Source organism: Anoplophora glabripennis, unplaced genomic scaffold (assembly GCF_000390285.2).
Source record: "Anoplophora glabripennis isolate ALB-LARVAE unplaced genomic scaffold, Agla_2.0 scaffold82, whole genome shotgun sequence".
Taxonomy (NCBI): Eukaryota; Metazoa; Arthropoda; class Insecta; order Coleoptera; family Cerambycidae; genus Anoplophora; species Anoplophora glabripennis.
In genome coordinates, this window is record NW_019416227.1 from 814,490 (window position 1) to 833,120 (window position 18,631).

The following is an 18,631-nucleotide window of genomic DNA, read 5'->3' on the forward strand; positions in this document are numbered from 1 at the left end:
TTAACACTGTGTGGCAGGTACCGACTGATACTCCCACCATTTGTGATAAAACACGTACAGAAGTTCTTGGCGCATTTTCCATTATTTGTTGGACATTTTCTTTTAATTCTTCAGTCCGCTTTTTAGGTCGGCCGCTTCCTTCTTTTCTTGTTACACTGCCCGTTTCACGAAAAACATTAACACAACGCTGAACTGCACTTTGAAAAATTTTGTACTCAACGCCGGGAAATTGATTTTGAAATTCTATGAAACATTCCTCAATAGAATACTTCCATATTCCATCAATCTTGCGTCCATTTCTAAAGTAGGACTCTATGATAAACACTTTTTGTTCCTGAGAAAACACCATTTTAAACGCTTTTTAAAGCGAAAATATTCAAATTGATAGCGGCGATATAGCGCTTTGACAGATGACGTTTAAGTTCATTTGCTATACGCTACGCCCTACGTCCAAATTTTCAGAACCAGATTGACCACGTTTTTATTTGAACGCTCGTTATAATGGAATATTTAGTCCACAAGTATTTGCAGAATATTATTCAGACTAAAATAAAAAAAATTGAGAAATCTGGACTGATATCAAATAAAACCAAAGTAAGTTAATATTACGATCTTGGTTATGCGTATTACTTTATTTCTCAGTCTCCAATAGTAAATATTTCATATTATTTGTCGTACGATGGTTTTGATTTAATCAGTAACAATTTTTTTGTAGCTTTAGTTGTATCACCTCTTATATATTCCGGAACATCCATTTTATGTCATATCCATAGACTGACGACTATAATCAGTAAACGTCTCAACAACTTTCAGAACCTACTAGATAAGATTTAAAATAGATCAAAGATATTTTTCGTTGAAAAAATCTATTCCCAATATTCCAGACGTAATCTCTTAAAACCGTATCTTGCTCTGAAACTCCAATTATGCCATAAGAATCAGTTTTCGATGGATTATTATTAAAAATTGATGCTGACAGAGCAACTGCATCAGAAACTTCAACCACTTTCTGTTTCTAACCCGAATTTTATTCTCAATACAGACTTCCGACCTCTATCTCCTTTGAAGGAGGCCCAAAATCTGCTAAAATTATCTCAGAAGAAAATCACGCTTTCTTATTTTATTAATACTAACCACTTGATTTGCATGTTTTGGTAAACTTAGAATACAAAGCAGTATATTTTCGATACAACGGAATATGGAATACATTTCAAATGACAAATCTCTGCGTATGTGCCTTACTGTCAGGAATTTCAATGACAACCACACAATCTTTACCTTCAGTATCTAATGTTTAGCAGTTATTCTCTTCTACAAGCTTCCTTGAATGTCTGTTATTAAAATAACCCAAAAAACATAACTAGAGAAGCTAATCTAATGGAAGAAATCGTGAACCACAAAACTAGCCCTAATTCTTTCCCCCAACATGATGTAAAAGTAAATCGGATGCCAGGAACTTGAAATTCCGCAACTCGTTTATTTTTTGGGACACACGTAAATTCACTGGAAACCTCGTTCACCTTAAGTTATTTAGATGCTGTTCTGATAATCTAACAAAATGTTGGGTAAGGCAACAAAGCCCACAATTATTCGAAGAATCCTGCAATCGATTACAAAGTTAATTTCAGTTTTATCCCAAGCGTACAAACTTGAAATTTGCGATCGATCATTGAAGGCTAACGGTAGATTAGTAGGGGATCTGTCCGTGGATGTCATTAGAGTTATTTTAGTTCTTTTCGAAGCGAAGCATTTCAATTATTTATAAAAATAACTCAGACGAGGAATAACCTATAGAAGAAACATCTTTTAACATAAAAGAATAAGCCTCTGTTAAAATAGTTATGAGTTTTCTCCCATTTAATATTTAACATTAACAGATAAGAATTCTAACAGAACGCAAACTAAAATAAAAGTATCTATGTATTACCCAAAAGCATGACGTATTTTTTATATCTATAGAAATACAACGCATAAACTAAAATCTTAAAAATAGGTCGATAAAATCAGTTGAATATATTTATAGCTATAATAATGTCAAATTGTTTGTATATGTATATTCTCTATTATTAAATGTAGATGGAACGTATTTAGCAAACAATGATAGTGCTAAAAATGTCCAGGATTAAACAAAGCTATTTTTTTTATTCATATACTCGTACATGAATAATTACATAAAATTTAAGGTTGCCAATAAATATACAAAACAAAGTAGCATCTACGCTTTTTTAAAGATTTGATTCTTAAAATTAAACGAAAATTTAAGTAATAATGATCAACAACAACCGACCTAGACATTTCCAGACAAGAAATCAAACATTACAAATTATGACAATAAAACACACTTGTTTCTCAACGAAGGTGTTAGGAAATAAATTTGAATTGAATTGAATCGAGTTGTGTTGCGATATTGCAAGGTGCTTGTACTTATGATTTTATCCAAAGTTCGACACAGAAAGTCGGTGTTTGGATTAGTCATATCTACAGAAAATCTATAGTTCGACCACTTCTTGTTTTATTTACTCTTACACGGAAAAATATTCTAGCAAAAAATTGTTGTATAGTTGTAGTATGCTGTGCACTTTCGTATAATTCACAAAAACATGTTTTACTTTTATTGCAGTACAACTTAATATTCTACTGAATTATACTTCTTTCTCCCTTTGTGGTTTAATATGCAGTAGTATAGCATTGTGAAAATATTATTTACTAAAACATTTTTACCACAATGTTGTTTTTCTATTGAAACATTCTTTAAAGAAAATTTTCAAAAAATGTTGAAACACTGGGCAGTAAGATTTCTTTTTTATATCTGTGGTTATTAGTTCCTTCAGTTCTGTCACATAACCCATTGTCCAAAAAATAAGACGAATTTGTTTAGAAAACAAAAAAACTTCAAAGTAACATTAAGGACAGTACTACCAACCTAAAAAATAATTGAAGTTGAATACGATATTTCATGTATGTATAATTTGTTGGTAATTTGCGTCACAAATTCTAGTTAGTAATATCGTCTATATAAAATATAATCGATAATTTTGTAAATTTTTAATATATGCTGTCGAACAGATGCATTTCTGTAGGTGTTTTACAAGTTGGTCTTTAGTGACTGAAATTAATTTTTTTTTAGTCGCCAAAACATGATATAACTAACTATTTATTAATATTTGTATTCCATTACCAAAATTAACACAAGGGGACTTTTCCTTTGTGGAACATCATTCTATTAATATTTGCTACTGTAACACATTCGAATGGGATAAAAAAATGTAGTTGTCAAAACAATTGAAATTGTACGCCACTGAATGAGCTTCTACTGTATTTCCGCAGACAGGCGTTTATTTACTCTGATAATTGGCAATAAATTAATAAACGGCAATCAACGGACACGGTCTCGAAATATGCTTACTTGAACTGAACTAAAAATGCAATTATCTGTACTACTTTTTAACGATTTAAGAAAATCATGCACATAGGATGATCCTGGCATCTAACTGTATTTTCTTTCGAATGAAACAAAGCGTATTCGTTTTGTTTTTCTACTTCTGGTATTCATATATCTCAAATTAACAGTCCCAGAACGGATCCTTGAGGACTCCTAGGAAAATACGAATTAAAAAAATTAACTTATACCTACGTCACATCAAGATATACATATAGTGTTGCATATCTGACATTTTAATACTTATAATAATTGAATATAGGATTAATTAAAAAAATCTACTGAATCAGAAAAACAAAGATTTATTGCTTAACCTATATGTAATATACAGTAATGCAGTTTAATACCCTTGATTTGAGGGCAATAAATACCTTACTCGTCTCCGTTAATACTTAAATAAGAATCAATTCGTCACGAAAATATCTTTCATTAGTCCAAGCACATTGTAATTAAAATTTCTACTCGGCAATACAAAAATTGGTATCGACTATAAATAAAATTTAATACAACTATTTGTTCTTTGCTATACTTTATACAAGATGCCCAAAATCCATAATAATATTTATATTGATCATTAGTTTGATATACTGACGATATAAAAATAATGTAAAAATAATTTTAATATTCATACAATATTTTTAGTTTCAATGTTAGAGTTAATATGCTCCCTGACTATAACAATTCCCAACTAAATCTGGTTTTATACCAGATAGCACGAATATGACGTTTCGCCAGCCTTATCAAACTTTGACTGATTGTTTTCGGTTCATTGTCTTAAAGCTTACCAGCTAAAAATATATGTTTTATTTTCGTAGTCTTCTGCTGACGCGAGTACATTTTTAATCGTTTGACATACTCTAAATACTCGAAATAGGTCGGATTGTTTACGTCAAAAAAAAAACCATTGACCATTCATAGACGAAGCACTTTGTTGTATCTGCTGTTTAGACATCGAAAATAGCTGGATCATTTGTTGGTTGGCGTACTGACGAGAACTAAGAAGTTACAAACCGGTGTATGTCTGGTGGTTTTACCGACGAATGATCCTAGCCCCTACTAGATATCGCTGATATAATTTAATGGTGATCGGGATAGCACCAGTTGTTTTCTGCATTATGACGATAAAGATTTTTCTTTCCCATGAAACAGCAGGTAGCTCTTTGTCAGTTTGGCAGCAGTGACCATTCACGCATTAATTTTATATCTTATTTCGCACTTATAGAAATTTAAATACAACTATAGTTAGTTACTTATATAAATTATTTGTCCAATGTCAATTATAGAACAAAGTTAACAATTAAGTCAACTATGAAAAGTATAGAAAAATGAATATATATGATAAAAAAATATAGGTATATGAAAATAAAGAATATATGCATTGGTCTTAAATTTCAAATAAATTTTAATATAAATTTACATTTGCAGAGAGATGATATTTAAAAAATAATCAAAAGTGTGACATTGTTGATGAAGAAATAAGAATTTATAGCGATAAAACAAACAGTACTATACAGATTTAATTTAAAAAAATTAAAAAAACTAGATCACTTGGTGCAACTTTGTTTAGTGAAAGTGCAGTAAACACTTTTGATGTAGATAATTTTAGTTTATGGGGATTATAGATACACATTTTTATGGTCAAAATTCGATAACAATATATATTAACAAATACAATACAATGCTTAGACAAATAAATAAATTATCGACTGACAAATTTCTGTTTTTGTAGTGTAAGTTCTCAAAAAATCGGTTTTTGTTTAAGAATTTTTGAAGCAATACATTTTCAAAAAATTGTCACAGTTCGCGACATTGTGACTGTATCTCAAGAATTAAGCCGTTGAGGACCCATGGTCATTTTTATCTTAAAATTAGTCAAAAATTTACCCTTTAAATTTTGTACAAGTACTTAATAAACACCCTGTATAGGCTTGTGATATGCAGAAGAATGTATACTACGATGAGCTTGAAAGTCAGTGAAAGTATTGAGCATTGATCAGGATTTCATCATGGTTAGTGCACAAGGTATAAAGCAGGGTTGACGTTCGATCAACCTCTATGGTGGCTCCGTAGAGGTCCCGCAGCGATCTTCGCAGTAGCTTCGGACTTTTTACCTTTCAAGATATTCGAAAGTGAAGCGAAATATCAAGGAGCAAAGATCTAGATCCAGTTTTTTTGTCGATTAAACGAAACTGGAAAGTTTACCAATATAATTTGGCAAATTAATAAGCCAAAAAGAAACACTTATTAACTAACACATATAGAACAAATGAAACACTATTTCATAACGTTTTTGTATTGTTCAACGAATAAACAAATTATTTACTGTTTATCTTGGCAATAACTGCATTGTCTATTAATCTATCAATCAATATTATATTAGCAGAACTAGGGATTTGCCTGTATATTTTTAGCGCAGATCGGCATGATACTACTATTTATGGCCACAATCTAATATTTTTTATGTTAAGTAACTTCCAGAGGACTAAGAAAATTGTCGATCTGTAAATATTTTTCTATAAAAATATGTTATCAGTCTGGGAAGGAAAGAGGGAAGTTACTATTTTTAAATAGCACTCTGATTTACCAGGAGATAATTCCGTTTGGATCTATTTTTAAATGTGAGGGAAATCTATTGATAAGTGATTATAGGTATATATATAAAAGGTATTAACATGAATTAGAAGTCGTTGTATAGTATGTAAGGAGTGGTAAGGCAACAGTCAAGATGAAGCTGGGAAGGTTTGATATTGAAAAGGGCGAAAAACCTGTAGTTAGCGATGGCAAAGGTGAGTTGTGGGCGTAGAGGCGTTGGCCCTATATAAAAAATAAAACGTGGCACAAAAGCAGTGAAAAATTTTAATCGACCATTGACTTCTTCTTCATGCGATTGAAGAAAATTTGAATTTTGGTTTCGTTTTTAGGTCCTACCTTTGGCAAGCGTCACGTGCAGGTGATACTCTTGTTTCTCCTTGTCACATCATCATCCTGTACCAGACTCAACTTGTCTGTAGGATTGGACGCTATGACAGATGGTACTTTCAACGAAAACCCCAATATACCCGTAAGTCTTACATTTTTTTATATAATGTGTTAATTTAAAGGTAGAAATCTTACGAATATTAACGGATAGTCAACCAAAAACTAGACTATTGCGTAATAAAAACTTGCTACTACGTAATGTCTCGAACAATACTACATGGAACAAGTGCTTTTTGTGAAAAAATCTGTTACAATTATTGTAATCGTGGAAAAAATCACTTTCGTATAATTTCACATTAATTGAATTTAATAATTTATATCTATTTCCGTATTTGTAATTGAAAGTAGTACCTATATTGTTAAAATATCTACTAAAACATATTCTATCACCATATGTTTTATTTTTATTTAAAATTCTTCAACATTTTTTTTTTAATTATGAAATAGATTCGATGTAGGCATGCGTAGTCAAAGTTCTTTGTTACACCTATGACTTTTACGCCTTTATTATTATTTTTATTAAACTAGTTAGCTTTAGTGTTAATGTTGTTCTTGGTATCTATTCCGGTTGTGAATAATTTTACCAAACAAATTACAGTAAATGAATTTGCTTGAAGATTCGGAAGATATCGAATACGTTGTCGAAATTTTTTAATTATTAGCACGATGGCAAATTTTGGGACATTATTAGTAATTATGTAACACAATTGTGTGTATATTCAGCAAATTTGTAGTAAACTTAAATACAACACTATTACCGTCCTTATAGAAAAAAAGGTTAGAGGATGGAAGATTATAAGGATATTCAAATATCAAATCTCAATTTCCAACTCAAATTAAAAAAAGTTGCACTGTATTTTGCCGAGATTTTTCTTTAAATTTGTGAGATATAACATAAAAACGCAGCATATCTTTTCATTGAACCATATACGAAAGATCAATATAGAAAAAGTTGATTATCGTACATAAAAACAGTGAAATACAGAGAAAATCTTCATTACTGTAATCAGTAGGGTAATTATGCGTAAAAATTGAATTTCTCTCTTTATAAACAAATATACAACGCAAATACACGGCGAAGTAAAGAGAAACACTATTTTTCCAGTTTATTCGTTACATTTTACGAATTAGTTGAAATATGTAAGATCTGATTTATGGAAAAGCTTTAACAAAGCACTGCGCAATTTTTTTTATAATTTGAGTCACCCTGTACTGTTTGCAATATCTCGATTAGAGAATCAATCTGGCTGACAAACGTTTTTAAATGTCTGCAATCTTTTCTTTTCTCGTATTCGTTTTCCTTATTTTCTATTTTAAATGTTAAAAATTGATCGTAAAGTCTATATAAATCGTAATTTTCAATATTAATAATAAATTTTAAGTATCAAATCGTCATTTTTTGACAAGAATACTTAAATATAGTGACGTTTAGATTTCTACTTCTGCACCTGTTTTACGTTCTCCTTAAAACAAATGATCTATTTTTTAATATGTTTTTTTTTAATTATTTTAATTATAACTATAAACAATAAACTATATCGGCAAATATACAGGGAGTCTCATAATTAGCTGCCAACCCTGAACAGGCCGATTCTATAATAATGTTCCTTTCCTCTCTTTTCCATTTAAAGGATTAATTTTTTTATTATTATTTTTTTTAAAAATTAGATTAAATTTAAAAAAAAAAATTTTTTTAATTACTATGAAATTGACCAAAGTGGGATTAATTCAAGAGCGATTTTCTCAGAAACCGTTAAAGATAACGATTTGAAGCAAGAGTACCTTTTTAACGTAAAATAGTTCGGGAAAACGGAATTTGCTGTTCAATTTGTTAAAAAGTCAAAGATGAAAAAGTTACACACGCAAAGTACCAAGGGCCCCCCCGTACCCACCCCAATGGACCTCGTGGAAATAAATGGATTTAGTCCATCAAATTGCTCATCAAAATTTAGCTGTGTATACCAAATTTCATTCATTTATCACAACGCGATTGAGAGATATTGCAAAAAAATGATTCCTCCCTCCCTGTTCAATGGGTCCCTGTGCCCTTAGGAAGCATTTCCGGACCCATGTTCATATAAACTTTTTTACTTAGTTTTGATCATAGAATCGGCCTGTTCAGGGTTGGCAGCTAATTATGAGACACCCTGTATACAAGAAGTCACGTAAAAATGAACATATTTGATGGAAATTTACATTTCTAGGTATCGTTATTGCTACAAGTACAAAAAGTTATACATTTATTATAATAATATGACATCTCATTTTTTTTAATACTAACCGTAATTTGTAGAGATTAGGCCGTTTTAATTCCTTATTATTTATACGGGGAATCCCAGAATAGTTCTGTCACTTTGGGAACAAAACAATAATTTTAGACAAACTTTCCAATGCGCATACAAAAGTCAACCCAATAGTGTCGCTTAGGTATTAGAGACGTTCTCATTTTTTTCTCTCTAATAAAGTAGTCAATACTTTTTTCACAAACTGACAACTTGTAATGCCTAAGAAATTGGAGATCTTTCTCAAACATCTATCATTTGCTCCAAAAATCAGTGTTTAGTATTTAAAAATATGGTAATAGGTATTGAATTTTCGAAAGGGGGAGAGATGCACTAATCAAATTTGGATAGGACATAGCTAATACGATGAGAAACATCGCTTTAATGTTAAAAATGTTGTCACCGCCGTTCTTGGTGGTGAAAATTCGAAATATTTGGAATTATTCAATTTTCAGGACTGAAAACATACGTGCGTATGTTTACAATAAAATTCATCGAATTAAATTGAACGTTTTTGAAAAATTAAAGTAAGTAGTGACATATCGTTGGATAGTCCTTTTAAACACGAATGGTGTTTGACGTTTCTACTTTAAATGTGTTTAAACGGGCTGTCCAATGATGTGTCCATTTACTATTACTACTATTAAAAAAAATAAGGCTTAAAGCTGAATACAGATAAATTTCTTCTCCACCTTTGTTTTCTGACGTCAACGACGAATCATGTGTTCAACTGTCCGTATTCCACTTATACCTATTAAATAGTACTAACATGGTGTTAACTATTTTCTTTTTCGTTAAATTTCTCTTTAAGCTTTTCACTTTGCAGTTACGTGTCATTGAAGGCGACGGGGTTGTAACCCTCAAAGCCCCCGCTTGTGTACGCCGCTTAAAAATAATAATCGATTTCTTTGTTGCAGACTTACACTTGGGACAACAAGCGAGTCATACTGACTTCGTTCTACTGGGGTTTTGGATTTCTGCAAGTCGTAGGGGCCCAGATGGGCAAAGTCTACGGCACCAAGTGGTTGCTGACAACGGCGATGTGCATCAACTGCATGGCCTTTATAATAATCCCCGTTGTAGCGGAAGTGTTCGGTTCTACGGGGGTGATAGTGTGCAGGGTGACCCAGGGGCTGGCCCAGGGGTTCTTCTTCCCCTCAATTCAGAGCCTCATCGGCCAGTGGATCCCGCCGGCGGAGAGGCTGAGGAGCTGCGTTCTGGCGTTATCTGGTACGTTCCGATTTCCAAAAAAAAAGCGCAATAAATTCGAAATTGCTTTATAACGTGCGTTTAGCGATGCTAATCCTTGATACGAGGCGACGGATCAGAGGGCTTGAACGCGGAAAAACCAAGATTATTTTTAGATATTGAGTCAGTTGCAAAAATTTTCTAGTTTTTTTTTTATTGCTACGTTCAATTCAATATAAATTAACCGGTAGAGGGCACCAAAGTCTTAAAAAAAAAGTTATTTTCAAATAGGTAGCCTAACTTTACCACTATGCCGAAAATTTATCGGAAAAAGTCATATTACAATGTTGCTCATAAAAGCTTAGTTTTCGAGATACAGGGTGTTGAAGTTAAAAGAAATAAATAACATTCTCTTTAATATATTTCGACTACGTCGAGCTAATTTCGTGAAATTTCGTATCCGGCGGTTTTTTGGGACGAGATATTCGAATTTATCGAGGATTTCGTTGTATCATCTAGAGGGCGCCACAAGCGACCAATAGGACGTATTTAAGCTACTAAAACTTTTTGTGTCACGGTGTATCTCACTTTGGGATGGAAAAATCTTTTCCTCCCACTTTTTGCTTAAAAATGGCGTTTAAATTTGTAAATGCATAAAAAAAAATGTTGTTAATAGTTATCTTAAACAAAATACTCCAATTTTTTTGAAACATCGAAAAAAAAAAGATATTGTTAGTAATTTCAAGAGTGCTATAAACATGAAGTTTCAGTTGTTTTGTAGAAAAAAATACCTTGTTTGATTTATATCACTTAAGTAGCTTAGACACACTTATGATAAACTGCTCAATACAATGATGATTAATAAAAGTCCATTGAATTCAGATCGGGACTTCTACGAGATCATAAAATTTTACGGAATTTTTTTATCCGTTGTTTAGATTATGGATGTATTGTATTTAAAGTTGTTTTAATTATGAAATCGTGCTTGGTATTATAACAATGCAAACCGTATTGTTTTCTTGATACTTCTTACAGGGTGTTGCGTTTTTGGAAGCATTTAGAATTCCAAGATTAGATATAACGCAAAGTAGGGTTTTACAATTCCGAATAATTCAACAATACATTCATAATTCAATAATAAAAATAAAATAAAATAAAAATAACAAAACAGTAAAATTTTATAACCTGCCAGATGTCCCGGCATGAATTCAATGGATTTTAGTTAATTATATTAATATAATTATTATATTAATCTGTTTTAGGAGATTATAAATGTCTCCAAGCTATCTAATTAACATAAAATTACATTTCCCTGCTATAGAGACGAAAATTATTTACTGTTAAGAGAGAAAATTTTGTAGAAAATTAATATACAGGGTGGTCCCGAGGTAATGGGCCAAAATTCATGGGTAGATTCCCGAAGCAAAAATATTGCGATTTAGCCAAACTTACCTTAGTCCAAAAGTTGATAGTTAAAGAGATACAGGGTGTTAAATGTAAAATATTATTTCAGTTTTTTTTTATTTATTCTTTAACAAATGCAAATATCCTCACAAAATTTTGGGGATTGGAGTTCGTTGAGTAGAGGAATTGAAATCTGTTCACATTTTGGTTAAAGTTCATAGAGGGCGCTAGCTGCAGTAGATTGAATGTGTTAAAAACGACATAACTTTTTTGTGCTTTAAGGTATCTCATCTTTGGTTACAAATTCTTATTTTCCAACTTTTTTTACACAAAAAAGGTATACTTTATTAAAGTAGCTATCTCGCACCGTTTTCGAGATATTTGGCTTTGAAACTTCCAATGCTGTTGCATTAAATTACAATTAAGTACCTACAGGTATTATTAATTTAGTGGTAAAGTTTCTTAAGTAGGATTTGGACGCAAATCAAATAATTGACGTCTTCCACTTGTCTTATTACTGTCATTTGTATGCTAATTTCTATTAAGTATTATTCGTATCTAATTAAAATCACATCTTAGCTTACAAATTAAATTGTATACTCGTACATAAATGTGAGATAGAATGCCGAGGTTTTCGTTTTTGGAGTTACATGAAATCAGTTGTTTATGGAGAAACTATAAACACTTGAGAAGAACTTTAGTAGCAGGTTTTAAATGCTGCAAAGTCATTTCGCATTAAGGATTTATACTTTAAAATAAGACAATCTTTTAATAAACGTGTTGATAAATGTATTGAAGTTAGAGGTGGACATTTTGAGCAATTATTGTCAAAAAGGCATATTTTTTACTAATGTTTACTATTTTACTGTTCATTACAATTTTTAATTCTAAATAAACCCTTGTTTTTGACATTTCTAAATTATTTTAATTATTTCAACTATTAGCATTGGAAGTTTCAAAGCCAAATATCTCGGAAACGGTGCGAGACAGCTACTTTCATAAAGTCTACCTTTTTTGTGTAAAAAAAGTTGGAAAATAAGAATTTGATACCAAAGATGAGATACCTTAAAGTACAAAAAAGTTATGTCGTTTCCAACACCTTCAATCTACGGCAGCTGGCGCCCTCTATGAACTATAACCAAAATGTGAACAAATTTCAATTCCTCTATCCAAAGAACCCCAAACCCCAAAATTTTGTGTAGATATTTGCATTTATTAAGAAATAAATGGAAATAAACTAAAATAATATTTTACATTTAACACCCTGTATCTCTTTAACTATCAACTTTTGGACTAAGGTAAGTTCGGCTAAATCGCAATATTTTTGCTTCGGGAATCTACCCATGAATTTTGGCCCATTACCTCGGGACCACCCTGTATGTATTATAAACACCGTATAAGCAAAAAACATGTTTTCATTGTTTCGCTTTCATTTCAGGCACCCCCTTCAGTAACATTGTCACGATTTTGTTAACCTCTTACGTTTCTACCACATCACTGGGTTGGCCCGTCACTTTTTACTTTTTCGGACTGTTGGGATTTACATGGGTCTTCCTATGGGTATTATTCGGATATAACAGTCCAGCAGAACACATCAGCATCACTGAAGAAGAGAAAACGTTCATAGAAACTTCGCTGGGCATGAATGAAAACGCCAAGGTACGCATTAATATAAAAAAAAATTGGCATATGGGATCTTTTCTCCCTTTTTGCCAATTTTAACAAGTTTCTGAAGTCGCTTTGTAGTTTAAAATGAAACCTAACTACTTTTTTCATATTCCAGTACATAAGCACCCCCTGGAGGCGCATATTCACATCCCTTCCAGTATGGGCCACGGTTATGGCGTATCTGGGGCAAACCTGGGGCGCCATCATCATACAGAGCGAGATACCCACTTACATGAGTGAAATAATGAAAATGGATATAGCGTCGGTAAGTTATCGCACTCGAATCACAAGGGTTCTAGAAACTAACGTTCGATTTTTTTTTCAGAATAGTCTACTGGCTTCTGCTCCCTACATAGCCACGTTTTTTATGTGCTTCGTATTTTGCTTCATCGCTAACCACCTCATCGTCAATAAATACGTGACGAAGCTGTTCGCCAGAAAATTATTCACCACGATCGGTAAGTGTCGCGTCTTTTTTATAGCGTTTCGTTTCAGTGTAGAGAAAATACGGGAAGAGTCGTTTCATTTGTCTCTTGAATGTGTGTTTAAAAAAAACAGGGTACTATGTCGCTGGATCACTAGACACTTCCAAAACTAACGCGTAAGCTGTTTGGTAGTATACGAGCATAATTAAGTTTTTAAATCAAAGATAAATATAAAATAATCACTCCATCTATATCACTAATTCAGATAATTTGTGGTTAAATATATATTTTGAACAGCATCAAATTGTACAGATAAATCTGATTTAGATCTATCGAATGATTTATATTTTTAATGATTTATTGGTTGTTTCAGTGACAGGTACTAGGAGAAATAATAATAATAAAAGTTTGGGAAGTTTAATTATTGATATTTCAGGAATTGGAAAGATACAATAACAGTTGCAATAAATAGATAAATATATGATGAATTCTCGGAAATTTTAAGATGTACAGGATGATCTGTAATTCTCTTTTTTATTGCGTATTGCTTCCAAATGTAGATAGATGTAAAAAGTACAAATCCAGCGATAAACAGGGTGTTTAGCAAGTACTTGTACAAACCTCAATGTTCTATGGTTTTAATTGTAATGAATCAGATATATGTATAAGTCTGTTTGGAAATGAAAGAGAGTAATAAAACCCCGAGATAAGAACCGGCCATGGGCGTGGTAATATTTCGTTTCAGGTAATTATCGGGTAACACTAATGCTAACAAAAATGACAGGGATTGGAAAATCGACTATCTACAGACTTTTAAAGGAAACAAAAAATGAACAAGATACTGTAAATCCCCCAAAATCATCTACAGGGAGGTCAAAAGTCGTTATAGATGATTTCTTCAAAAATGTCATTCGCAGAAAAGTACACTCATTTTATTTTAAAAAAGAAATACCAACGCTAAACAAAATTTTAAGTGAACTTTCAGAGGACAACGATTTGCCAAAAATCAGTAGAAGCAAATTATGGGCCGTCTTACGAGAGTTGAATTTTTGCTGGGAAAAGCAGAACAGGAAGTCAGTTCTTATCGATAAAGATGAAATTATTTGTTGGCGAAGATCCTACTTAAGATCAATTAGAAAATTCCGTGACGAAGGGAGGAATATTTATTATCTAGACGAAACTTGGGTCAACGAGGGATATACTGTAACAAAAGTATGGCAAGATAAAAATGTAAAAAGTTTTCGACAAGCATTTTTGGATGGACTTTCAACAGGGTTCAAGGCACCTTCAGGTAAAGGGCGAAGATTAATAGTGACACATATAGGTAGTGCCAGTGGTTTTGTAGATGGCGGTTTACTTTTATTTGAATCTAAAAATACAGGTGACTATCACGAAGACATGAACGCAGATGTTTTCGAAGAGTATTTTACACAGATGTTGGATCTTATTCCTCCGGGGTCTGTAATTGTCATGGATAATGCCAGTTACCATTCACGGCAGACCGAGCGGACGCCTACGACTGCTTGGAGGAAAGCCGATATAATTCAATGGTTATCCGGAAAAAACATTTCTTTTGAAACAAATATGGTGAAAAAGGAACTTTTGACACTTGTCAATCTTAATAAAGATCAGAAAAAATATGTTATCGATGAAATGGCAACAAATCGCCAAATAACGGTACTACGGTTACCACCTTATCACTGTGAACTTAACCCAATCGAATTAGTCTGGGCGCAGGTAAAAGGAGATGTAGCGCGAAATAATACGACGTTTAAATTAAGTGACGTGAAAATTTTGTTAAAAAATTCCTTGGAACGAGTAACTGCAGATAACTGGCAAAGATGTATACATCATGTACAAAAAGAAGAGGAGAAAATGTGGGAACTCGATAATTTAATTGACGTTACTGTGGAACCTATCGTTATCAATCTAGGAGACGAAGATAATTCATCAGAATATTCAGAGGATGAATTTTAATATACCTACTTTTTTATTTTCTTTATTGTACATTTATACAACACTACATTTACTCACCATAATTTGAATTTTCAAAATACATATATTTTTGTGTGGAATAAAAGTCTATTCATTAAATTTAAATAAATATTTTGATAATAATATTGAATAATTTTATTTGAATTACTAAAAACCCTCTTAACCCGGTTATGATGCTTAAAGTAGCCTCATGTTTTGAAATGCTGTTTTTATATTGTTTACTTATAAGAGAAATGGACCGAGAAATTGAAGCGGCATAGACAAAGACGGATTGTCGGGGATTAAATTTTAGCTATCTGCTACAATTTACCCGGTCACAAAAAGTTTTCTTAAAAGTACACCTCATCTATATCGATAATACATAATATAAAAATATTGAATATAAGCACCAGTACTACATTTATTTATGATTTGCATACATAATAAGCTTTTATTACTCTTTCATTTCTAAACAGACTATAGTTAATATATTTGCAAATTACTTAAGAACTGTTTTTTTTTTTCAGGAATGGCAGTGCCTGCTCTTGTTGTAATAGTACTGGGGTACCTTCCAGAAGACGCCAAGATCTGGGCATACGCTCTACTCATTATAGCAGCTGGTGCCAGCTCTGCAATGTACAGCGGACATTCGGCCAACGTTTTCGACTTAACCCCGACTTTTCCAGGTATCATAAAAGGGTTTTCTAACAGCATTTCCAACGTGTTCAACATTCTGCCGCAGTTCACCGTGGAAATCATAGTTAGAGACGAGGTGATTATTCTTATTTTTTTTCAATAAAAAGTAGACATCAGAACGTAGCACAGTATTTGCGGTATATCTTCATTTGGTCTGTCCTTGAAATCATCAGTTTCACTGCCTAAAAAGTTATATCCAAAGCGGTACTTGAAAGTAGATCTATATTTTCAAATAGTTCGAATGATCCTTTTTTCTTAAGTGTTTGATGTAGCAATGTTTTTTCTATATTTGGAGTCATAACAACTTACGATTTAGAATATAAAACGCAATCTATATCAGATTATGTCGATGATTGACCATTATTTAAAGCTACTATTTCCGATTGATAATATGTATTTACCAAGATAAATTTTAAAATAAATACATATGTTCTTGACAATGGAGTGAATCAATGAGTCATTAGTATTTGTTTAATCCAATACACTGTAATAAATTTTATAGTTCAGATAAATTGGCCTAGAAATCGGAGATCACAGAACTGGTTCTAATTTATATGTCAATTTTGGCGACTTAATAATTATTCAGTTTTATCAACTTAAGTTATGTACATTCTAGAAAATTGTTACTTGCTTTTATTTGCAATATGTAAACAATTTATACTAACTTTTACCAAGGATTGGTGTAGAGAATGAAGTTATTCATAGTTTTTTTTTGTTGCAGACCGACCAGAACAACTGGAGCATAATATTCCTGATGTCCACAGCCCTCTACATAAGCACAAACCTATTTTATTTCATATTCGCAAGCGGCGATCTTCGGACTTGGGACCCTCTCAGTAAAAAGGAGAAGGAAAAAGTTCCAGAAAAGTAGCAACTTTGAATAAATATACTCAGTACCTGAACAATTTTTTACTGTGTTGTCTTTGGTAACGAATGTGTTCTGTGAGGTTAGGTAGCAGTAGTCTTCTCATATTTAAATCAAATAATAGCAACAAGAAACATGTAACTCAAAATAATCTGTGATAGAAATGTGATTGGTTTTGAATAAATATTTTTGTTTTTGACACGTGTATGCTTTTACTAACCGAATATAAAACACATTAACACAATCAGATGCAAATCACAATCGTAATCTTTCACTGAAACAATTGACATTCGTGCCTACTACTAACTTTCTGATAAAATAATAAAATAAAATACAAACGGCGTAGAAGGAATAGAATTAGGGCGAATCTAGTGTCTAAGAATTAGTAAAGTCCCTAGATCCATAAAAATTAACTGAAAGATCATATGAAAGGAGATTTGTAAATTGTGATGTATGACGTGATGTTTTGGTGGCACCATCTATAAATGGGAAGCCCAACTAAAATCTCAAAACATTGTCCTTCTTTTGTTTAATAACTGAGACAGAGAATAATAGTTTCATACGTTATAAATTTAATAGAAATGGCGTGCTAATTTAACAAAAACAATTAAAAATTCTAATAAAAAGTACATGAGATGTTTGCAAAATTAATTGTATAGTTCTTCTAACTTTCACTGTAGAAGTGTATTATTCAATAATAAAACAGTACGCGTTTTTATGCAACACCCCATTCTTTTCATTTATTTTCCAGTTTCAGTGTATTAGGCAACCTGTAATACAAATGAATGTAATGTAAGTTGCCTTGTCTATCACAAAATGCAAAATTACACAGCGTTCATAGAACATATCTAACGCAATATACATGTATAGATGACTAGAATATATTATGAATATACACAAGGGTCTACTCCAGTTTTTCTCTAAAATGTGAAATTTAACATACCTATTTTATTTAAACTGTTGTATTATTATTATTAAAAATATATTTTTCTTTCATCCCTTTTGGAAGCTCAGAAGATCATCCGTATTATTCAAGCTCTACTGTCAGATACTGTTAGTATCTAAAGTGATGATTAATAAAAGTCAAGTCTACAAGTATCTACATAACACATAATCTAATCTGCTTAAAAAAAATTAAAAAACAAGGTGATTTCTTTGATAATCAAGTACCTATTTCCAGTTAATTAAATTGAATTTGACAAAAAGTTTGTTCGGATGCCCAAGATCATAATATATCATTGATATTATAGAGGGTGTCCCAAAATTCACGCACGAAGTAATTTTGAAAGAAAATACAGGTTATTAATTAAAAATGTTAATATGTTTATTTATTCGTAAAGGGACGCAAAATACCCATAAACTTTAAGAGCTAGCATAAGAGTGGCCTCCCAGATTGCCAGATCTAACATCATTAGACATTTTTCTTAAAGTCGTAAATTTATGCAACACGGCCGACTCACTTGAAAAGCTTCATCAGCGAATTGTTGAAGAATGTCGCCAGACAACGCCCGAAATGTTTCGAAATATTCGTTTAATAATTTAAACATTTAACAACAACATTCTTTCATTCGTTGCTATTTTGTTGCTTTAAGAGATGATTTTATTGCCATATTCAAACCAAAATTTAAAATGTTGTATGTCGTCGTGAGAAAAATTGAAAAAGCTTTAAAATGAGGTGTCACAACATAGGGTGCCATTTAAAATTTAAGGG

At 31.9% G+C, this 18,631-nt stretch overlaps 1 protein-coding gene across 1 annotated transcript; it reads left to right on the forward strand.

The window, feature by feature from the left end:
- Positions 1-6,147: 6,147 nt before the first annotated feature.
- LOC108903457 (putative inorganic phosphate cotransporter) lies at positions 6,148-17,111 on the forward strand. Its single transcript, XM_018705652.1, has 8 exons — positions 6,148-6,225; positions 6,361-6,500; positions 9,618-9,930; positions 12,731-12,951; positions 13,076-13,225; positions 13,286-13,418; positions 15,887-16,131; positions 16,777-17,111. The coding sequence occupies exons 1-8, from the start codon at positions 6,165-6,167 to the stop codon at positions 16,924-16,926; spliced, it is 1,413 nt and encodes a 470-aa protein (XP_018561168.1). The 5' UTR covers positions 6,148-6,164; the 3' UTR covers positions 16,927-17,111.
- Positions 17,112-18,631: the final 1,520 nt, after the last annotated feature.

Excerpts from the sequence above, each read along its gene's own strand:
- LOC108903457 (XM_018705652.1), top strand. The coding sequence starts at position 6,165 with ATGAAGCTGGGAAGGTTTGATATTGAAAAGGGCGAAAAACCTGTAGTT. Across the intron at positions 13,226-13,285 it reads TGAAAATGGATATAGCGTCG|AATAGTCTACTGGCTTCTGC; the intron begins GTAAGTTATCGC and ends TTTTTTTTTCAG. Across the intron at positions 16,132-16,776 it reads AAATCATAGTTAGAGACGAG|ACCGACCAGAACAACTGGAG; the intron begins GTGATTATTCTT and ends TTTTTGTTGCAG.